Source organism: Moschus berezovskii, chromosome 14, assembly GCF_049115385.1.
Source record: "Moschus berezovskii isolate FMDL1 chromosome 14, NW_MosBer_1.0, whole genome shotgun sequence".
NCBI classification, from domain to species: domain Eukaryota; kingdom Metazoa; phylum Chordata; class Mammalia; order Artiodactyla; family Moschidae; genus Moschus; species Moschus berezovskii.
Window position 1 is genome coordinate 63,081,929 of NC_142473.1, and position 24,598 is coordinate 63,106,526.

The following is a 24,598-nucleotide window of genomic DNA, read 5'->3' on the forward strand; positions in this document are numbered from 1 at the left end:
GACTTTCCTACGGCTTCTGAGCTTGGTTTGAACTAAAATTATCATGTGTATGAGTGCTCAGTTGTGTTTGACTCTTTGCGACCCCATGGACTGTAGCCCACCAGGCTCCTCTGTCCATGGAACTTTCCAGGCAAGAATACTGGAGTGGGTTGCAATTTCCTACTCCAGGGGATCTTTCCAACCCAGGGGTCAAACCCATATCTCTTGAGTCTCCTGCATTGGCAGGAAGATTCTTAACCAACAGCGCCAATTAACTTAAAAAAAAAAGGAAGTCATTTTTACAAATATAGAAGTTATTGAATATGCTGTACTCTTGTAAGCACTTCTGGCATTGAAAAGACAAAAAATATTTTTTAATGACCCAAAGGCATCTAGGAAACATTATCCTATTAGGTGATTTAATTATACTTTATACCCTAAGCTCCTCTTCCTAAGAAAATTCAACATTCTTTAATATTTAACTCAATTTTATAGTATATATATATATATATATATATATAAAATACTAACCAGACCAGAATTAACTTTTTCTAAACAGACTGGTTCCAAATAGGAAAAGGAGTGCGTCAAGGTTGTATATTGTCACCTTGCTTATTTAACTTATATGCAGAGTACATCATGAGGAACGCTGGGCTGGAAGAAGCACAAGCTGGAATCAAGATTGCTGGGAGAAATATCAATAACCTCAGATATGCAGATGACACTACCCTTATGGCAGAAAGTGAAGAGGAACTCAAAAGCCTCTTGATGAAAGTGAAAGAGGAAAGTGAAAAGGTTGGCTTGAAGCTCAACATTCAGAAAACAAAGATCATGGCATCTGGTCCCATCACTTCATGGGAAATAGATGGAAAAACAGTGGAAACAGTGTCAGACTTTGTTTTTTTGGGCTCCAAAATCACTGCAGATGCTGATTGCAGCCATGAAATTAAAAGACGCTTGCTCCTTGGAAGGAAAGTTATGACCAACCTTGATAGTATATTAAAAAGCAGAGACATTACTTTGCCGACCAAGGTCCGTCTAGACAAGGCAATGGTTTTTCCCGTGGTCATGTATGGATGTGAGAGTTGGACTGTGAAGAAAGCTGATCGCCGAAGAATCGATGCTTTTGAACTGTGGTGTTGGAGAAGACTCTTGAGAGTCCCTTATACTGCAAGGAGATCCAACCAGTCCATTCTAAAGGAGATCAATCCTGGGTGTTCATTGGAGGGACTGATGCTAAAGCTGAAACTCCAATACTTTGGCCACCTCATGAGACGAGTTGACTCACTGGAAAAGACTCTGATGCTGGGAAAGGTTGGGGGCGGGAGGAGAAGGGGACGACGGAGAATGAGATGGCTGGATGGCATCACCGACTCTGTGGACATGAGTTTGAGTGTACTCCGGGAGTTGGTGATGGACAGGGAGGCCTGGCGTGCTGTGATTCATGGGGTCGCGGAGAGTCGGACACGACTGAGTGACTGAACTGAACTGAACTGAACTGAAAGTGTGCTTTGTCTTCATGCCAATTTAATTATCATGCTTATTGTGTCATGCTCATTAAATTGCCATTTAAAAAAAATCAAATTCAAAATAAATGATGAGGAAATATCATAAATATTAACTCTCAATCTGATATTCAATACCTTTCATTCAACAAATTCTGATTATAAAATGAGAAGTTAACAAAGCAAACAAAAAAGACCCATAGCTTTATTTGATATACTAGGCTCTCTGTGGTCTTTGCTCTTTATATAAACATGATTGTTATATTCTTAAAACTTGATTTATAATAGATCTTTAAAACAAAATCATATTAATGTTTCTGGGAATGATACATATTTCAAAATACTTAAACAAATAAACATACAGTACCTACCTTTGTATCTGCTAAGGCATTGATAACATTCCCGAGAGCCAAAAGTGATCGATTGATATTTGTGCCTTCTATAAACCGGGTCCCTTTAGCGCTGGTAGCACTGGCTCTTTCAGACCCTGCCAGGTCAATGAGTGACATCTTGGCAATTCGGACATTTTGATTGATACTTGCTGTTTTATCTTGTTGTCTCAAATAAATCTTTTTGAAATTACAGGATAATAGGGAAAATGAGAATTAGATTTAAGAAAATTGAAAGGGAAACGTACACTTTATTTTTAAAAGAGCAAGAAATCAATTATTTTCACTATAAACACATACTGAACAAGGTACAGCTTGACTGGACTGGCTGATATCCAAGAGTATCAAAAGTAATTACCAAAGTTGAGAAAAATTTGAAAATGAAAAGACTTCCTTTATGTGTACTAGAGGGTAAATATTAATAACTCCTAGTTTGATATAAGGTTAAAACAGCTGCCTTTCATAGTCTGGTAACACTTAGTCTAAGATATTCTGGGGAAACTTCAATGTCCCTGATAAACATTTCTCTCAAGATTACTGATAATGAAGAGTCAGTGGGAAGAAGAGAAAAGATTAATGAAGCTTTGTGGATTAGAGACTTTCTGAAAGATTTGATATCCTCAGATTTGAATTCTTTCAACGATAACTATTAGATGAGTTTCAAACAGCATAATCCAGAATAAACATATAATTGTTTGAATTTTAATAGAACTAGAAACTACAAATAATAACTACTAACCTATGCTTTAGGCTTTTCTAGACCTGTATTCCTAAAAAGTACTGTATCAACTGAATCACACACTCTCTTAAAGAATGCAACTACTTACATGGTCACTATGGTGAAATCTTAATCAGTACCTCCCCAATTTATTGGTTCTGTAAATCTAGATCTATAAAAAGAAAGTCTGCTCTGAATAAAAGATTATCTTTTGGAAAGATTAAATACTTTTTACCAATTTAAGAAAAGAAAAGGAAAGAAAACCTCTAATACTTCCACTTTACTATCATGTATTTTTACACAGGTTGAAAATTTACATGTTTCTAACTTACATCATCTCAATTATATTCTTGACTGAATCTTCTCAAAGCTGCAAAGTAAAGGAAGTGCTGAGAAGTAGAAAAGTCCACAGAGGAAGAGATATTTTAGAATGTTTGAAGGTTACTATTCATAAATTTGGCTACATTTAAATTCAGTTTTAAGAGCTATGGTCTAGTGACCTCCTACCTGGAAAACAGCATGAGAACGAGAAGATGTAGCATTCGTGTCAGTGGGATGTTGTGTCCTGTTTCTGTTACCATTATCCAATAACTGCAAAATTTCCTCTGAGGATTTGGGCTAAATTAGTTGAAACAGAAGAAAAACATACAAATTAATCAGTGGTCTTTAAATTTTTCAATAAACCATCAACAATCAAGAAGACTTTTACAAGTAAATATAAATTATTTTCCATATATTAAATCCCATTAAATATCAATCATGTATCATCTGCTTAGCACTTTTGTGCTATATGAAAAATAAAAGATAAAATCTAATCTCTCTGAGGCGATAAAATAATACATTAAGCAGAATAATATACTATATTAAATGTCCAAGTAGAGTTTTAAAAGAAAAGCCCATTTGATTATTTAAAAGGAAAACAAAACAAGACTAATGATATACTTGATTATTTTAACTGGATACGAATACGTCATTATTTTAAAATAAGTACATGGCTAAATTACCATACTTGCTATTTGACAAGCGAAAAAAGAAGTTTGTAAACATACCTGATGTAAAGTCAATCCCTGAACAACCACCCCTTTTTGGGCATCTTCCCGGACAGCAAGTGGCCCTGAATTTACTAAGAGGTCACGAATCTGTTCATTATATACCTTAAAATAAAAAGGATTGCTTAGCATTGATGCTTAGCATTGACACTGAAACAGTAGCAACAACATCACAGAAACATGCATACATTGCTGCCTTAAGGTTATATTAGAATTTGTCTCAAAGAGAAGCAGCAGCTCATTTCCATTCATCTCATTTCTTCTATCACACACTGCCATGACTTTTCTAACATCTGATAAAACAGAAGAGTTTGATAACCAGCACTTGAACTCAAAGTTTAATGATGGGGTCCTTATATCCTCCTCCCGTATTACCCATTTGATGACTACACATCAACAGAAATAGGATAGCTGGAATTGCCTCTTCCTATTTTCTGGAAATATATGGGACTAACGGTCTTGGGAAACTATAATGGATCGGAAATGTAAGTTGTATGGAAGTAGTGTGGTTTTTACTGGAGAAGATATTATTTCATGATGACCAAGTAGTCCAAACTTTTTAAATTTCAGAGCTTAAAAGTTAAAGAAAACCCCTGAAAGATGGGTAGTATTTATTTTACTTGTCCTTCAATTGCATTAAGTTTAACATGTAATGATAATTCCATAATGGGACATTCTCCCCCAACTTGAATGAGGGAACTGAGGCCCTCAGAGTTTAAGTGATTTGCCCAAGTTCACAGTCACAAAGGTAAGAACAGAGTCTGATATCCTCACTCTATTGAATGGCACTGAATACACATCTGTATTTTAAATTTCTGGCAATTCTTTTTCTTTTCAGTAATTTCTGTAAGTAATGTAGGGCTTCCCTGTTGGCTCCCAGTGGTAAAAAATCTGCATGCCAATGCAGAAGACACGAATTTGATCCCTGGATTGGGAAGATCCCTTGGAGAAGGAAAGGGCAACCCACTCCAGTATTCTTGCCTGGGAAATCCCAAGGACAGAGAAGCCTGGTGGGCTAGAGTCCATAGGGTTGCAAAAGAGTCAGATATGACTTAGTGACTAAACAACAACAATATAAGTAATGTACAGAAATAGTACAATTGACATAATTTTATGAATTTACTAAAGGTTCGAAGTTTTCTACTTGATAACAAAATGACAATTATACCTATTTGATAAGATTTAAAAAACATATAAAATTTAATCTTTAAGAATTATTTTCTGTAAGTTATATCCATGTTCTAATAAATAGCCTACAGTGATAATTCACTGCTGGTAAAACTTGCTACAACGAATGATAACCATTTTTAAATGCAATAAATTCTTAGGAGTAGTAAAATGATAAAATTAAGAGATAATTTTTTGGTTCTTATTTTTCTGATAAGCAACAGTCACTTTTTAAGTGATTTCCCTTACCCATTTCAATCATACAAAATACATAATTATACAATTACTATCAAGCTGGTCTATTCATCAAAATCACCTGGGAGCTTTTAAAATACATAGATGTCTTGGCCACAATCCAAATCTATTAAAGTAAAATGTCCAGGGGGTGAGGTCTAGGTATGTCTAGTTTTAAAAAGCCCCACAGCCAATTTTGGTGCACAGACTGAGTGGAAAACCGTTAGATTAGACATTGCCTTACCATTAGCAACATGAAAACAGATTTAAAGAAAGAAAAAATAACTAAAAACAAGCAAACTTCAAAATTCTCCTAGTTATAAAAGGATCTAAGGAAGAAATAATGAATACGGTGCCATGCTCTCTTCCTAATTAAGTTCAGAACAATTCTTTTCAAAATACTTAACTACAGAAAATGAATTTTACTTCTCTTTATCACCAAGTTCTATAGACTGACAACAATTTTTAGCAATATAATCTTAAATCAATTTTTGAAATGTGAAGAAACTCTCAAACAATAAGATGTCAGCAAGAGCAGTAAAAACTAGAAACTGACCCTCTGACATCACAAATGAAAAGGCAGTAAAATCAGGGATGTCTGTTTCTGCACTGGTTTCTGAAACTCTATCGGAACACAAAGAGTGCCAACTACTTAGTTATTATCTGTTGAATGTCAGCTATTAAGAGGGTAGAAAGTCTCAAATGATGAGGTATGTCAAAAAAACCACACACACACACACACACACGAGATAGCAGGAAGGAGCCTCACCTGGCCAAATCTGCACAATTTATACAGATGAATACTTAGAGAAAAGGATTATAATCTATGGAATAATATTAAGAATCCATAAATCTACATTGATACAGTAGAGGAAAGGGAAAGCTCTTCCTCGTAGTAGAAAGCCAATGAAAAACTGTGGAAGAAATGATGGAATTTGAAAATCACTGTCATCTGCAATCATGACAGTAATTGATTCAGTTATGAATCATCAGTGGATACTAAAATGAACAGACCAAAGACTGAGGATTTACACTGTTTCCCTACAAGTTATTTATTAATTATAAAGGGTAAAACAGTCTCAGTCAATTGGTTCACGTCCAAATTTTTGCAACTTGGTGGACTGTAGCCTGCCAGGCTCCTCTATGGTGTTTTCCCAGCAAGAATACTGGAGTGAGTTGCCATGCCCTCTTGTAGGGGATCTTTGCGATCCAGGGATCGAACTGGCATGTCCCGCATTGCTGGCATATTCTTTACTGCTGAGTCACCAGAGAAGTCCCATAAAGGGAAATACAGTACCTTTATAGTGGAAAAACTGTAGACACCAGCATAATGAAACTGATTAAAGTTAACATAGCCAATATCAGGACTAACTAATTATACAAGCCTCTTGATATGTTATATAAGAAGATTTCATCATCATTTATGTGGTATTCCTGACAGTCCATAACCTGAACGTAATCGTGACAAATCCAAACTTAAAGGTTTACAACAGCAACATAAAATACAGAGGAAAAAAACATCCTGATTAAAGGGACTAAAGGGATGAATTGCAACTGAATACAATACATGATCTTAGATTTTATTTTTAATAAAGGGCATTATTAGAATAATTATTAAAATCTCATTATATCATTTCCTGATATTGATTACTATTCAGCTTTTACTTAAGAAATTTCCCGTTTTTACAAGCCTGTAACAAACAGTTCAGGGGGAAAAAAAGGAAAACCACATATGCAGAAAGAAAGAGAGTAAAATGTTAACATATGGGGAATCCAAATGAAGGGAATCTAGAAGTTCCTTATACTATCTATGCTAATCCTACAACTTCTGAATAATACTTAACAGAAGAAAATAAAATCTACGACAAATAATTGAAGACCAGGAATTTTAATGATTTTATATTAATATATTCATGAAAAAAAATTCTGCCTGATAGAATAATTTGAAAGGACAATGGAATTTCTTATAAAAAGATTTCTCAATACTATTGATTAAACCAAAAAATGATATTGCCAACTAACCTCCAGATAAGAAACTGCAGTACTACATACTTTTTCTTCTTTAATCTCATCCATGGATTTGTAAAGGTCCAGCATTGTTAAATACATCACTCCAGGTTCAGCAGCTGATCCTAGCATTGTGTGGGTCTTTCCAGCTCCCGTGGCACCATATGCAAGTACTGAGTTTTTATGAAAAGGGATCAGAGTTCTTTGTTATGACATATAACATTATTGTATCTATTGTCTAGTGAATAGTCCCACCTGGATATCCTAAATAGTAACTTGTAAATCCAACAGATCCAAATTCATTTATAGTCATTCTAAATCCTGGCCATTTACAATATCATACTGTATTTCTTACTGTGCATTCTATCAAACCAGAGACTATGTATCCTTCCTACCTAGTAAGTGACTTGTACTACTAGTAAGTGATCTGGCACAAAGCAGGTAATAAATATTAATACAAATTTGCAGAATTCCAAATAAAAGCCATCTATAGTAATTCCTTTTAAAATTTTTGTTTTAGGTAAATTACTTTGCTTTCAAGACTCTATCCAGTACAATAGAACAGTGATACATTTCTTCAAATGCAAAAAAAAAAAACAAACCACTCTGAATTACATATGGCCAATGCTGCTGCTGTTGCTGCTGCTGAGTCACTTCAGTCGTGTCCGACTCTGTGTGACCCCATAGACGGAAGCCCACCAGGCTCCCCCATCCCTGGGATTCTCCAGGCAAGAACACTGGAGTGGGTTGCCATTTCCTTCTCCAATGTGTGAAAGGGAAAAGTGAAAGTAAAGTCGCTCAGTCGTGTCCGACCCCTAGCGACCCCATGGACTGCAGCCTACCAGGCTCCTCCATCCATGGGATTTTCTAGGCAAGAGTACTGGAGTGGCTTGCCATTGCCTTCTCCGTATGGCCAATACCCAACATAATATTCAGTTATTATGCAATAAGTCTTTGAGAATTATTTTTATAAATTAAATCTCCATGCTAAGTTTGTTAACTACAAAAATACTTTTTAGTAGGATGGATTAAACTGATTCATATTTCACTCTGTTTAATGTAAGCTGGCAGTATAACATGAAGTCTTAAGATAGTTGGATAATATAAAGTAAAATCAAAAAGAAACCAAAGATTCAGTATTACTTTTGTAGAGATTTTTTTCATTTGTAGTTAAATTTTTTTTTTTTTAAATCCCTAGAGACAATATGGAGTTTCCTGAATGAGGAAAAGAATATCTGCTTAAAAATGAGAATCAAAGAAGGTCTAATCAATAAACCACATTCCATTCTTTCTTGACCTAGAGGGTAAACCTTCTGCAATAAAAGTGAATGAGTCAGTGAAAGACAGGGAAACATATTATAGTTTTGGGGTATCTTAAAGATAATGCCATAAATGGTGGTAATTACAAAAATATTAATAATGGTGTGAAGTACCTGGTAAGCATTCAATTAACTGGCATTTTGGAGAGCTCTTTTTCTAGGAAATCAACAGAGCCGTTTTGAAAGGCGAATTATTATAGGTCTATTGAGAGCACTAAAGATGCCTCTTTGGGCTGAAGATATGCTAAAACAGCCCATGTATGATACTCAACATGGGCTTTAAAAATAGTTACTTCAAGGTACTATAAAGAAAAAATAGTGTTATGAAGAAAGCCAAGTGTTCAGAAATGTTCCACTGTCCCCCAGGGATAGACTGTTGCATAGGTAAACACTGGGAATATTTATGAATACAAATTGTGAGAAATCTGGCATCAACTATCTGAAGCATGTGGTTTTAAAACATAAGAAATGGAAAGGATGACCATCTACAGGAACCAAAGCAAGATCCAGGAAAAGAAAGTTTCAAAAATGTTATATATGATGACTAAAGTTCAAAGAAAATCTACATTTACAATGAAGTACTGAAGAATTTTTAGCAAACAAGCATCTTAAAATTGATTATATTTAGAAGAGTCAAGTAGATGTCCTAATATAAAAATGAAATAGATGGAATCATTAAATCCCAGCTGAAATAATTACCTGTGCAATTATATCCATTCAAAAAACTACGAAGAATTGGCTTAGTAGTGTGTTCAAAAACTTCTAATTGAGTTGAAGTTTCATCAAAAACAGCATCAAATACAAATTTAAGATCCTTATTTTGTCTCTTTGTAATGTCTCGATTCATAGTTTTCTTTCCATGGAAAAAGCTGATTTCTTCTTGCTTGGGATCGAAAACAAGAATATGCTTATCCACAACATGGACTACTTTATGAAATCCAGAGGCCTTTTCTTTTGTGTTCTCAGGACGCACACGGACAACTACTTTCATGTGATGACACAGGTCTTCCTCAGTGACAGACATTGTTGACTATCTTGATTCCTCTGCTTATGTGAGTGGTTGAATATTTCTCTGAAATTAAAGAGTATTAATATTAATTCTACTACATGCAAAATGACTACCTTAAAAAAAAGGTGTTAATTGTGTTCCACTCACATAGTAAATGTTACTGGAAATCCCTAGTTTGAAACTTTCCAATGGTTCTTATTTAGATCTGAATTTCTTTTAATGGCCTAGGTCTTCTACCTCATGTCCTATTGTCTTCCCCATTGCCCCTATTCCTACTAACATGCCAAGTGCCCCAATTACGCCCTTCTGCTAGCCATTCTATCATAAAGTGCTTTCCTCAATAATTACATGACTAACTCTGTCACTTCTTTCAAGTCCTTGCTCAAATGGTGCCCATTCTGCCCACCCTTATTAAAATTGCCAAACCGATTCCTAATTGCCCTTATACTGCTCAATTTTTTCCCAAAGCACTTACCACCTCCTAATAGAATATATATTTTCCATCTATTTAGCACGCTTGGTGTTTACTTCCTCTATTCTAGTTAAACTATAAGCCCCTTAAGGGCATTTAAAAAAAAATCTGTTTTGCTTACCAATGCGTTCCAAGTCTAAAATATTGAGTAGTACGTGGTAGACACCATAAATGTGTATGTGCATGTTCAGTTGCATCTGACTCTTTGCAACCCCATGAGTTGTGGCCTACCAGGCTCCTCGGTCCATAGAATTTTCTAGGCAAGAATACTGGGGTGGGTTGCTGTTTCCTATACTAGGGAATCTCCCGGACCTGGGGATTAAACCTACATCTCCTGCGTCTTCTGCATTGGCAGGAAGATTTTTACCACTGTGCCACTTGGGAAGCTCGACAGACATTATAAAAACTGGATGACAAAATATGCATGATTTTAGAGCAGGGACTAGGATCTGTATTCAGAGATTAGAATTTCTGAATACACAAAAAATTAGGGGACTATACCATCTCTATTACTTTCTACGTGGACGAGCTAACTGACATATACCTGGAACTGTTTTTAACTCTGGGTCTCTGATATACAGGTATAGATAAGCCTGGTTGGGTCAATTTCCAGTGCCAAGAGACTTGCGGCCAAGATCAATTTTATTAAAAATATTTCGTAAGCCAAAGCTATCCCTTCAGTACCTTAATACAATTCCGAGACCCTTTCCCGTCCATTCTCATGACCCAAACTAAAGTAGTATCAGAACTCTCCTGAAAAATCAAAGCTAGGTTTTCGAGTGGCCTACCTGTGATTATATATGGTTTAGCTAAGTTAGGACTTCCCTGCTGGCTCAGATGGTAAAGCGTCTGCCTACAATGAGGGAGACCCAAGTTCAATCCCTGGGTCGGGAAGAACCTCTGGAGAAGGAAATAGCAACCCACTCCAGTACTCTTGCCTGGAAAATCCCATGGACAGAGGAGCATGGTAGGTTACAGTCCATGGGGTTGCAGTCGGACATGACTGGGTGACTTCACTTTCTTTTCTCTCAGCTATAAAGTTTGAGTTGAAGTGGAAGCCCAGGGTCTGATTAATATTTCAGAGATTTATTAAGTTTTCGTATTTGCGTATCATTTAATATTTTTGCATTTGATTTTTGCAATCTGATCACTTTCACTGGTGACATACTTGAGGAAACGGAAACTACTGAGGCCATTGAAGTAAAACAGACAAGAGATGATGCAGTCAACTTAGAACACGGCATGGTAAATATAATCTGAAAGTAAAGACAAAAGAATTTTCTGATAGATGGGGGGAATGAGAGAAAGATAGGATTAGGGATTATGCCAAAGTTCTTGGCCTGAGTGTTGGAAGAACAGAGTAGCCATCAACTGAGATAGAAATAACCGAGGGTAAAGCAGGTTTTGGGGTGAAGATCAGGAGTTCATTCTGGGTATCTTAAATCTGAGAACATTAGTCAACACCTGGGTGGGCATTTCAAGGCAGCCGAACGCTAAGTCAAGAAAGTAAAGGCTGTCCTCAGAGTTTTAACACCATGTGAAGCTTTTCAGTTTTTCAAGCTTATCATCGCATTAAAACTTAGGGGGGGTCTTCCAAATCAAGGAGGAGAGAATGATCAATTGTGCTAAATAACTGCTAATAGGTCCAGTTCAGTTCAGTCGCTCAACTGTGTCCAACTCTTTGTGACCCCATGCACTGCAGCACGCCAGGCTTCCCTTTCCATCACCAACTCCTGAAGCCTACTAAAACTTATGTCTGTCACTCCCAGAGCTTACTCAAACTCATGTCCATCGAGCCGGTGATGCCATCCAACCACCTCATGCTCTGTTGTCTCCTTCTCATCCCACCTTCAATCTTTCCTAGCATCAAGGTCTTTTCAAATGAGTCAGTTCTTCACATCAGGTGGCCAAAGTATTGGAGTTTCAACATCAGTTCTTCCAATGAATATTCAGGACTGATTTCCTTTAGGATGGACTGATTGGATCTCCTTCCTATCCAAAGGACTCTCAACAGCCTTCTCCAACATCACAGTTCAAAAGCATCAATTCTTCATCACTCAGTCTTCTTTATAGTCCAACTCTCACATCCATACACAACTACTGGAAAAATCAAAGCTTTGACTAGATGGACCTTTGTTGGCGAAGTAATGTGTCTGCTTTTTAATATGCTGTCTAGGTTGGGCATAGCTTCCAAGGAGCAAGCGTCTTTTAATTTCATGGCTGCAGTCACCATCTGCAGTGATTTTGGAGCCTCAAAAAAATAAAGTCTGTCACTGTTTCCATTGTTTCCCCATGTATTTGCCGTGAAGTGATAGGACCAGATGCCATGATCTTAGTTTTCTGAATGTTGGGTGTTAAGTGAAATAGGTTAAGTACTTAGTAAAAGTAATCACGTGATTTGGCAACATAGAAGCAAACGAGCAATGTGGGGCAATGGTAGGACAAAGGCCTGAACAGGAGAAGACTCAGACAGCACATATAGGAAGCACTGCTGCACAAGTAAGCAAAGAAATGGTGTGGGTGGAGAGGGACAGGGTTAAAAGAAGATACTGTGTTTCCTAAAGTGGAAGAAATAATAATGATAAAGCTAACATATATCAGAAATCCATGTACTTTTGAAAGGAATTCAAATTAAGGCCAAGGCAATCTAAAAGTAGAAGACACTGGACATAGCACTCCCTTTTTAGGACTCTGTGAGTCCCCAAAATAGAACACTGAAAAGGAAAGGATGGTCATTTAGATTCTAACAGTTAGGTCCCAGATGAATTACTACTCTGTTCTTTCTTCACCCTGAGCTTCTGTCTAGCCAACTCCCATAAATACCTATACCGCTTTTCTTTGACCTTGGACAAGTTACCTGACCTCACTGAGTTTCAGGTTTCTCATTTGTATAAAAGAAATAATACCTAATAACTGTCCTTAAGCTAAAAGAGATAAAAAGAATTAAGTGTATTAAGGCAGTCAATAAATGCCAGTTCTCTTCCCTACCTGCCTCCAATCCTGCCTCTTCTTCCCAAAGATAACTGGCCCATCTTTTCATTGTTTCCCAACGAGCTTATCACTGGCATTTTGGGTAGGTCAATTCTTCCTTATTTGGAACTGTCTCAAATATTAGAGGATGTTAACATTTCTGACCCCTGTCTATTAAAGGCTAGTAGAATTCCTTGTGATACCAAAAACTAACCTCTACATAGATTTCTAATGGGGGAAAGTGAAGAGAAACTAAAGAGCCTCTTGATGATGGTGAAAGAAGAGAGCAAAAAAGAGGCTTAAAACTCAATATTAAAAAAAACCTAAGATCATGCCATCCGGTCCTATCATTTCAGGACAAATAGATGGGGACAAGGTGAAAGCAGTGACAGATTTCTTCTTCCAGGGCTCTAAAATCACTGCAGATGGTGACTGCAGCCATGAAATTAGAAGATGACTGCTTCTTGACAAGAAAGCTATGACAAACCTGCTGCTGCTGCTAAGTCACTTCAGTCGTGTCCGACTCTGTGTGACCCCATAGACGGAAGCCCACCAGGCTCCCCTGTCCCTGGGATTCTCCAGGCAAGAACACTGGAGTGGGTTGCCATTTCCTTCTCCAATGTGTGAAAGTGGAAAGTGAAAGTGAAGTTGCTCAGTCATGTCCGACCCTTAGCGACCCCACGGACTGCAGCCTACCAGGCTCCTCCATCCATGGGATTTTCTAGGCAAGAGTACTGGAGTGGCTTGCCATTGCCTTCTCTGATGACAAACCTAGACAGTATATTAAAAAAGTAAAGACATCACTTTTCCGACAAAGGTCTACATAGTCAAGACAACGGGCTTTCCAGTAGTCAAGTACGGATGTGAGAGCAGGACAATAAAGATGGCAGAGCATAGAAGAATTGATTCTTTCAAACTGAGGTACTGGAGAAGACTCTTGAGAGTCCCTTTGACTGCAAGGAGATCAAACCAGTCAATCTCAAAGGAAATCAACCCTGAATACTCTTTGGAAGGACTAATGCTGAATCTGAAGCTCCAACACTTTGGCCACCTGATGCGAATAGCTGACAAAAGATCCTGATGATGGAAAAGATTGAAAGCAGAAGGAGAAGAGGGCAACAGAGGATGAGATGGTTGGAAGGCATCACCGATTCAATGAACCTGAACTTGGGCAGAGATGGTGAGGGACAGGGAAGCCTGATATGCTGCAGTCCATGGGGCAGCGAAGAATCGGATATAACTTGGCAACCGAATAACAAAAACAGATTCTCACATTCCTTGTGATACCAAAAACTAACCTCTACACAGATTTTTCTAAAAGCTTTAAGAAATGTTCAACAATGCCTTGCTTTTAATTGATACGCTTTTCTCCCTCCCTCAATGGTAGACAAAATATACACAAATGAAATGGTTAAAAAACATATAAAACATCAGGTGATTTTTTTTTCAAAACAGATCTTAGGTTGGAAGGTATCTCTTGCTAATTAATTGACTCATTAACTCAATAAGTTAACTGTTAAAATCCCAGTTCTTCTACTTACTGGCTGTGACAGTGGGCAAGTTACTCAACCTCCTTTTGGATTAGTTTCCTCATCTGTAAAGTGGGACTAATAATAATACCTACTTTTTAAAGTTTTCGTGAGGATTAGCACTTAGAAAAATACCTGGCACAGAGAAGGCATCATAACATCTGCTTTTATTATTAATATTACATATAGCTTAGTGAGGAAAGAGCCATTGATAAAATAGTGGTGCAAATATGCAAAGCTGTAACGCTGATAAGTGCTGTCGGGTAAAGGTTTACAGTGCTACCTAAGATTGATAGAGTCTGAAAGCTTACCAGAGGAACAACTGGGATGGAGAGCTGAAGAACGGATAGTTACTACCAGGTTAAAAAGAGACTTTAGGAGAGAAAACTAGTTATGCGTTCAATAAATATTCACTGAGTGCCTTCTGTGTGTAAAGCATTTTTCTGGGTCTTGGAACAGACAGAAGTGTATGTACGGGTTGTTTTAGATGGGAATGTTGTGAAAAGAGACAGAAGTGAGGGAGTGAGCAAGTAAGTGGCTCCCAGGCAGGAGTATTTCAGGGCAGCAAGTCCAAAAGCCTGTGGTAGGAAACAGCTTGTGCAGAGGACATAAATGGCCTGTGTGGTCAATTTGCTTAAATCTCATTTTGTTTAACCATTTAGTTTTATATGATTTTAATTCTATCTATAGCATCTAGAGAGATGCTTAGTTAAGCTTTGCTCAGTCCTGACTGTAGCTGGAGAGAACAAAAGGGAATGGAGAGGGCTGCATTAAAAAGATTAAGCTGGATAAAAGTGGGGCCAGATCTAGAAGATTTGAATGTCAGGTTATAGAACTTAGATTTGACTTTAATTGGGAATTATTAAATGAAAAAATTATGCTCAATTATGTTCAAATATGCTGATGTCATTAGGAATTAATGAGGTTGTTCTTACATTAAAACATGATGACTGCTTTTTTTTTTCTAATATGGTCAAGTATAAGAGACAGACACCAGTTGATTCTGACTAAGGCACACAGAAATTACATTCCTTGACCATTTTTACTTAAGAGGCAAAAGAAAAGACTACATATTGTTATTTGTGCAACAATGTGTTACCTCAAAAATTATTTTCAGATGATCATTCAGAAGATAGTATCACAGTCTCTATTCAGTTTTGTCATATCTACTTTCAAGTGATATCTGTTGAATAGAATCAAAAAAGCAAGCTGGTAGGATTTCACTGGTGGGACTAAAACATTAAGGACAAACACAACACCATTTCTTTTATAATAGAAAGGTATCTCTAGAGAGGGTACAGGATGAAAGAGAGTGATGAAGGGGCTTTAGCAGTAATCTACAAAATGATAGGGTTGGACTACATTGATAACTAATGTTCTTTTCTAGCTCTAAATTTTATGATTATTGTGTAAGACAAAAACATAACATCTAATAGGACTATATGTTTCTACCTTTATATTCCTCTGCCATGTGCTTGGTATATAGTTAAGTTCTCAAAACATCTGATTAATGAATAAATTAATTAATAAGTTATAAAAAGTAGACATGGAATTCAAAAAGCAATATAGTCATTTTTGGCAAACACATAATATACTTCTCTAAGAAAACCAACATACCATAGTAGAGTAAAATGGTTGGCAATAACAAGAAATCATAGTGAGGACCCTGAGGCATCAAAAAAGTTAAATAATGTGCCCAATTTCTTTACAAAATCAGGAAAATGAGATCATTTTTATGTTAATTGTTGAAGATGGTTAAAACACTATCACTTAAATAAGGGTAACATTCAATTTTCTGGGAGAATGACTTACATAGAGAGCCTCATTCTTCTGTTATGTTTAAGGAAGTGGTGTTAAAACTAATTCTCTTCAATAGTTGCAAGTTAATATAAACCAAGTTGAACAGACAAGTCCTCATCTTATATCTAACTGCTGTTTTCCTAGATAAAATTTAAGCCAGTTAAGTCAAAGATCATATGAACATATAATAAATTTGACTTAATTCATCAATTGTATGTACTGATACCGTCTTCAAAAGAAATCAGATCATGTGATGTACCTCATCTTGTTCTGTTCCAATGACTTTCCAGCATATGAATAAAATGCAAACTCTTTACCACGTCCTATAGGATCTATACCTTGCTCCTGTCTAATGTTACCCTCCCTCTCCATTACTGATTCAGTCACACTGTCCTTCTCAGTGTTTGCTCAACAACTCAGTCTCATTCTGGCCTAACTTTCTCTTCTCTCTGCCTGGAAGGCTCTATCTTCAGGTATTTACAAATCTGAATATCTCAGTTCATCATTCAGGTCTTTGTTCAAACGTCACTTCATAGAGGGTTTCCCTAAAGATTTCATTCCAAACTGTATCACCCTGCCCTTGCCTCTCTAATTCCTTATCAGTTTCATTTTCCTTCCTAGCATACAGACTACTTGGAAAATATATATTATTTGGTTACATATTTATTGCTTAGTTCCCTTCTAAAATGCAAGCACTATGAGTACTGGAACTTCATCTGCACTCCAGAACCTAGAAAAGGGCTTGTCATATATTTAGAAATTTTTACATACTTGTTGAATAATTGAATGAATGAGCTAATGAAGATTTTCAAGATATGGGTGCAAAAAATAAATGCAGAATAGTGGATATGGTAATCAACCATTTGTATTTTCAAAAGACATATACATACTTGTATGTGTGTGGGCTCTCTCAGGAAGAGAACATAAGAAATTGATAATACAGTTGCTTGATGGTGGGAAAATAATTGACAAGCAGTTTTACTTTCTCTTTATATTCTTTTGTACTATTTGGGTTTTAAACAAGTCTAAGTATCTTTATCTCAAAAACAAAACAAAAAAATATTAAAATTTACCTTAAACACAAAGTTTCTCTTAATAACTTTGGAATACTTTTTCCTGAGCTGTTATTCTACAAATAGAAATGTGCTAAGCAATTTACATACTTATTTAATCTCTGTAACAACTCTATGATATAGGATTTTATATCACAGGATATGATACAAAATCATACCTATTTTATATATAGAGAAACTATATATAGAGAGGTATATACAGAGAGGTTAAGTTAACTGGCTGAAGTCACATTATTGGAAGCACAAGACATGAAATTTGAACTCTGACTGACTGAACCTAAAGTTCAAGTATTTAATCATCCTCTCCATAACAAGATAAATATATAACTCTAAGAAATTTTCTGATAGAAGAAGTTAAACTATTTCCACTTTTGACAGAAACTTCAGGGCCTAGTACTAGGGCTCTTGAAATGAATGTTGAAAGAAAACTGGAAGTTCATGATTTTTCTGTGACAGTTGGATAATATAAGTATCTATTTTCAGAAAATGTTATTAATTGAGAACTCTTGAATTAGGTGGATATGGTGATAATTAGTAATAATGAACAGTGGCTGTCATTTGAGTACACTATTTATGCCAGGCATCGTGATAAACATTTGACATTCATCATCTCATTCAGTCCTTAAAATATAAAGTAGACTCTATTACTGTCTCCAATTTACAAAAACAGAGACTTAGTTTTAGAATAAGGAATTTTTCCAAAATGACATAGCGATTAAATGAGAAGCCAGAATGTGGATCCAGGTCCAAATCTACAATCCATGTTCTTAGCAGCCATGCTCTATTGGAATCAAAACAAAAGGCTTTCAAAAAATGGAGCAGACATGTTGTATAAATTTTCTTGAAGGTGTGGAGTAATACAGTTATAAATTATTTCTTAAATACAAATTCAAATTTGAATTTGATTCAGATTCCATAAACATTTTTTAAGACCAGGAACTACCTTCCACTTTATCATGTACAGTCTCTACGTAACTTAAACCTCTTATTGGAAATAACTTGAGTGTTAGAGCCAATGCTTCTAGTAACTTACAAGCATCAAGGAAGAATGAAAATTTCAAATGGAGGGAAGGGCAGTACTAACATCTGGACTATTTTTTTCCTCCTAGTTTTCAGAGTTGACAGCATAAAAGTCATTTTATTGTGTGATTCAAGATATATTTAGAGTGGAACAAGATACGTTTTAAAATGAAAACTTCGTGTATTTGTAAATACTTGTTTAGTAACAGAAGAGGAGACAATTTCTACCGTTAAAAGGCAGATAACCTTTGTGTACCGAAACAAACAATTCCTACAAAATAGTAGAAAGTTAATAAAAAGCAGTATCTAACCTTTGGATTTCATGTTCTCTGGCAACAAAGTTCATAAATACTTACCAAAATCCAAGATGGGGTCGCTGACCATGATAGATTAACACTATCGACTGAAACCTGTAGAATGTCTAACATCCTACCTCGTTGTTAAAAATTAGTAACCTATACACTATACAACACACATTTTCAATTCTGGCCAAATAATGTCATAAAGCAGTCAGCCTTGACTTCTCTGAAACGGAGTGCGTAATGAACCCTCCTCAAGGCGAATCTCACATTAACTTAAGAAACGATGGTAGAAGAACTGATTCTCAGTGCTTTAAGTAGTTTTCATTTGCAGAGCATCATCTACCAGTATCTCTTCCATAGCCTGGCTGATCCTCAGCAAATCCATTAGTCACTGTTGGCAGGTTTTATCTGGATGCTACAACTGGGGCTCGGGGGAAGTTCCCAGCTGATCTTTGACAGGTTAACAGCAGAACCGCGCTGGACAAAAAACTTGCAATCGCGACTGAACTGAACTGGACTGAACTGAAAGGCCTCCTCATCTGATAGTTAAGCCTAGAGTTATACTTCAAAACAAAACACTCTGTATATGGAGTCCTGAAGGAACTTTGCACTGTAAGGTACTGGACAGTTAGTGTTCTGCCAGTCTGGGAAAAGAGCCAGGATGCCCTTTAAAATTTCCGACTTCCTCAGAATTTCAGGTATGAGATCTCTGATCTTCCTGCTGAGCCGTCGAGGACTCTCGTTTAGGCAGAGCCACATTCTAGTGCGTTCTCAAGTTCCTTCTTCCTTTTACTTTCTCCCCAAGGAACCTTAACCAGGCCCACCCGCAACCCGCAACCATCGCCGCACTTAACGCTTCCGTGTTTGTCAACAAGCCCACTTGGTCCTCTATTCCTGAGGCGGCGGGACCTCTCCGCTTCCAGCGAGATAGGTCATCCAAAACAAGTCCCCGAGACCAGTTTTCTCCTGTAGCCTTACACTCACCTCACGCCCAAAAAGTTTCACGGACTCTTCACTCGAGCGTCCGCCACCCGGCTATTCAAACTCAGCCTCGAGATTCAAACTCAATCCAGCTTCCTCAGCGCCTCTTTTCATTGGCTGCCGTCTTCTTGACGTCACCACGCAGGACGTGGCCGTGGCGCGCTGCAGTTTGGCGCCAGGCGTCTTAGCGGCGCGGAGCACTAGAAGCTGCCTTACTCCGCGTCACCGTGGCAACGCGGAGGCTGTTTCCGGAGGCGTTGGCCGAGGTGGGCGGGGTTAGGCTGCAGCTGCAGGTGGGAGGCAGACACCTGGGATCTTCAGGAACCCTTCAGACCGCGGGCTCGGGCCCGGTTCCTGGGTTCAGGGTGTGAGTGAGAGGAGTTGCGGGCAGGACTTGGCCATGCCCTCTGCTAGGGGGAGAGGCGGAGCCTGTTGGGTATGGAATAATGGGTTTGGGGTGTTTATTCTCCTTTTCTCTATTAAGCAATGAGGCCTCCAAGGCACAGGTCCCGCTATCTGGAAGCTACAGGGGCCTGTTCCTTCCAGCCACTTTCACTTGGACACACCTGGGGTCAATTCATCTAAATTAATCGAAAGTCCAGGACTTTTGGTTTGAGGCCCCAGGCCCATTCACTTCGTGCCTGCTGACTGTGAAACTATTTGTTGTATGACTATTTTTTCCATTTCTTTCTAAGATGACATTACAAAATAAATTTATTCAAATTTATTGGCCTAGTTCATTATTGGATGCAGTGGGCTTTTAAGTCCTGGGTTGTAGTTAGAATTTTAGAATGTAACTATAAAAAGAAAAAAATATATATATATATATTTGGAAAAAAAATGGCAGATGTGTTTGCTAAGAGAATTCATCGTTTATTTCTCAGGATATTTTTAATAGTATGATCTGAATTTTTGTTGTTCTTATGTTACTATTGTTGTATCCATTCATTCGTTATTGATTGTATATTTTAAGGACATAATAGCATACAGTTGAGTCAAACTCCTGGCCCTCTTGGAGCTTATGTTCTAGTGATTCGACATCACCATATATACAGGATGGCACACCACCAAATGTAGAGTATTATAAGTGAACAATGTAGGGGAAACCCTCATATTATAGGCATTTATTTCCTATTGAAGAAAATCAGAAGCACTTTGAATTGTATGTGATATATAATATATGATTATTTCTGAGCACTGGATAGAGCATCAATAAAGCTACTAATTGCTGTCTGTACTAGATGAATCTTAGCTAATGAGATAGTGATTTGTATTGTGCTGGGTTTGGTAGTAAAACTGAGAAAGCTTTTTATTTCAAATATGCACTCACTCTGTGGTACTTTACCTTTGATGTCCCGGGCATTTTATTAATTTTATGTATATTATCTAATCACTTCCAAGTTTCAAAACAGCCCATGAGATGTATATACTATTTATTTTACTGAAAAGAAAACTGAAGTTTTCAGAAAATCTCTTAAGAAAAATATTTCTTTTGAAGGGTACAACCCAGCCAATTCAGAATGGAGTCACTTGTTTCTGAAATACTTTCTAGATTAAGTGATATTAAGATGATATCCTACTGTAGTCTGAAAATAGGCATGTTTTACCAATTCCTTGTAAAATTGTACTGATCATTGCTAAGCTGAACCAATTTCATGGATGTTTCTACACCTAATTTAGTGCTTATTTTACATTTAAATTCTGCATCACACTTGCCGTTTAAAAGAGTTCAGATTATGAAGTTCATATTCTTAAGGAATTGTCCATATCTCTTAAGGAGTAAGAGAAATTTTAACGTTACAATCAATGTCATTACTCTGGCAGCTGGCTTCTCTTTAGTTGGCAAGTCATTAAGGAGTGTAATAGAAAGGATAGGAAACTGGTGTATTTTGTAACGAAGGCAAAAGAACCAAAATTTTTCAAACACGTAGTGCTAAGGAGACAGAAATTCCCACCTTTCGTTAGGAATTAAGAGTATAACTAACTGCCGTCTTTTAGCACACAGAAATTTAACATAGGTTTATAGTAAACTGAAAAGAGTGGAGAAAAAGATAAAATGGAAAGTTAGATTTGAAGTTACATCCGACATAAAAAAAGAAGTAAAAGTGAATTTAAAGTTGGCAATGGTAGGAGTTTATATCCCACCCCACCCCCAGGAACACCTTTTGGAGCCCGAGCGCCTGCGGGACCCTCTGGCAACTGGGGACTGGAAGCAACGGAACCAAAGGCAGACGGTCCTCGGTTGCTGGGGCGGACGTGGGCCCAATCTGTCCGTCCTCGCAAGTTTCCCCCAGGGCTGGGACCTGGGCGAGCGGCAAATTCGGATTTTCCCGGACCGTAGTGTTCCTCGCGGGCCCGAGTTGGAGGCTAACTGAGAAGTCTTCATTCCTCAGGTGAGGAGAAGGTGGTCGAGTCCCGGGAGCTCTTTTGGAACCCGCTCCACGCTTGTGGGGGAACTTCCAGAGGACGACGGATTCGCCCAGCGCAAAGGAAACTCGCGCCTCTGCCCTCACGCTTACTCTCCGCAGCACTCATTCATACCGAGTTCAGAAGTTTCTAAACAGTTTCCCTCGTCCGAGTGTAATTCTTACGCAAAAGAATGGATTTTTTTTTTTTTCTTCTTTAGGACCTTTTTCACATTTTCTGCGTTCGGTTGCCAGCCTGCAGGTCGACTTTTTGGCCTTAGGAATTAAATTTCCAAAGAGTTTTCTCTGCAGGGGGAGCTGACTGCAGTGATGGTAACCTGGCTGATTCCGTGGTCTCAGCAGTTTAGACTGAATTTTGCTGGCAGGCAAAAGTTAAATGGCTTACCTGGGAAACCACAGAGTTGGCTCTAGAGCTTAGGTTTCATGACATCCTGCTTCTTTACTGTAAACAGAGGGAACTTAAAACTATCTTAAATCTTTTAGGGTGGCTGGTTCTTATCAGACTGCAGTGCTCTGAGTTACCTGGTAGGAGATTGGGCTGCAGAAGAGAGGGGATTCCCTTTAGAGCTTGCCCCCTTCCATTTTTATTGACATATTAAAAAACACAACCAAAGAGGGAGGTTAATTATTGAAATGTTTTCTTTATGCTTACACATGTTAGTAGACAATTCATGCATAATAAACTCTACAGGCTTTGTACTTTGAATATATTTGAGTAAATACAAAGAAATTGATTGCAGAAGAAAATGAAATGCTGTTGAAAACGCCTTTTTTTAAATCCTTAAATCCTACTTGCCTTTCCCTGCATGGTTCTGATTATGATATTGGAATTGATGGACTTTTTTATTTGTTCGATTGCTTGTTTTGTTAAAAAGTTATCAAAATCTGAACATCCAGTTTAGATTGTTTACATTTATTGGATAGGCAAAATAATAGAATAAGTTTGGGTTGTATTGTTTAAATACTCCGTTCCGTTCCGTTCCCTCGCTCAGTCATGTCCGATTCTTTGCGACCCCATGGACTGTAGCCTACCAGGCTTCTCCGTCCATGGGATTCTCCAGGCAAGAATACTGGAGTGGGTTACCGTTTCCTTCTCCAGGGGATCTTCCCGACCCAGGGATTGAACCTGAGTCTCCCGCATTGGCGGCAGACGCTTTAACCTCTGAGCCTCCAGGGAAGCCCAGATTCCAGTATTTAGGCTGTACATAGTTACAGTGTTTTCTGTTCGGTGCCACACTGTATACTGTGTTTCCAGGTGGAGTAGACCAAACAGTAGGATATTGGCTCCTTAAAAATGATGAGTCTAATTCATGACATACTAAAAATACATAGTCAGTGTAATCAAAGTATCTTTCAGTTACATGACTGTATTAAATAAATCCAGTGGGCTGGGTTTATAACATAGTGGTTAAGATGAAACATTCTGGGGAAAGAATGCTGGTGTTACAGTTCTAGCTTTATGACTCCAACTATGTGACCTTTTGCAGATTGCTTCTCTGTTTTCTCCTCTGTAAAATGGAAATAATAATACTGCATATCTCTCAGTGTTGGAGTAAAGATTGAATGAGTTAGTACATGTAATGGGCTTAGACTAGTAAGTGGTACTTAGTAAGTGCTCAATAAATGTTAGCATTTGTTTTGAAATATGTTAGAAATGCCAAGTTAGAGCATAGTTTGGCTTGTGTAAACTTTCTGGAAAGCATGAGGCATAATTCATAATCTGGCTAATTTGTTAACTGCTGAACAACTAAAATTTTTATACTGTTATATTACATTATATAGCATTTATATGTATAATTGTTATACAGATGTTATACTGAACATCTAAAATTAAAACACTCATTTAACAAACTTTTTTGGCATAGTTTTTCTGTGTCATATTTGCAACATAATTGTGTGAATTATGTCTTTGGTACAGTTGACATATTATTCTCACGGTTACATCTTATTGATACTATATACAATATCAAATATATATTATTTTACAATTATTACGTGTAATTGACTTTTCAACATTATTCTTCATTTTTTATTGCAAAAGGAAGTTAAGGCATATTTAAGCAAAATTTATCTTTCTTAGCTATTTTGAGAATGGTTTTTCGTAGGGTTAGGGAGACAGGTGAAATTTTCTAAAGCAAGGTTTGATACAAACATTAATTCTGTAGAATCTGGAATTTATCCAGCCATTTTTTTCCCCCCCAGAAAGCACATATTGAACAACTAGTATATATCTAATTTTGTGGATAAAAAGGTGTGGTTCTTACTTCTAAGTAACTCATAATTCAGGAGGAAGGAAGAGTAGTGTTAAATTGTTATTTATTGTAATAGTGTCAAAAATGTTGTTTGCAACCACAAACAACATTTGGAGTAAAGAGCATAATATTTTTAAAAAGTATTCTGTTAATATATTTCATAAATTATGTTTTTTCCTCTGCATTTTAAAGAGTTGAGCATTACAGAATAAAACGGGGCAAGTTAGAGGGAAAATAAAGAATGTATCAGTTATTTACTTGACTTTTTGTTGGGGGCAGGGAGCAGACAATTAAAACAGTGTTGGATGTGAAATGTCAAAGTGTGTTCAGTGGAGTGTTTATAAAGTATAGTTTAAAATGATATATATGTCACTGATACAGGGCATGGTGAGATGAT

At 37.2% G+C, this 24,598-nt stretch overlaps 2 protein-coding genes across 4 annotated transcripts in view; one reads left to right on the forward strand and one right to left on the reverse strand.

The window, feature by feature from the left end:
- Nucleotides 1–19,620, reverse strand: part of KIF18A (kinesin family member 18A) — an 88,367-nt gene extending 68,747 nt beyond the window's left edge. The window contains exons 1-6 of the mRNA XM_055422695.2: nt 19,527–19,620; nt 9,067–9,439; nt 7,064–7,221; nt 3,641–3,745; nt 3,099–3,209; nt 1,856–2,053 (exon numbers count right to left, since the gene is read on the reverse strand). Coding sequence (XP_055278670.1) covers nt 1,856–2,053; nt 3,099–3,209; nt 3,641–3,745; nt 7,064–7,221; nt 9,067–9,391 — 897 coding nt within the window. The 5' untranslated portion in view covers nt 9,392–9,439; nt 19,527–19,620. The remainder of the gene's footprint in view (nt 1–1,855; nt 2,054–3,098; nt 3,210–3,640; nt 3,746–7,063; nt 7,222–9,066; nt 9,440–19,526) is intronic.
- Nucleotides 19,621–19,696: 76 nt separating this feature from the next.
- The window catches only part of METTL15 (methyltransferase 15, mitochondrial 12S rRNA N4-cytidine), a 221,251-nt gene continuing 216,349 nt past the window's right edge, over nt 19,697–24,598 (forward strand). For 2 of the 3 annotated variants that reach the window (XM_055423755.2, XM_088843203.1), the window contains exon 1: nt 21,784–21,916. The gene's annotated coding sequence lies outside the window, so the exon portion shown is untranslated. Of the gene's footprint in view, nt 19,790–21,783; nt 21,917–24,598 lie in introns of those variants that run through there. The other variant, XM_055423756.2, reaches the window with a different exon arrangement.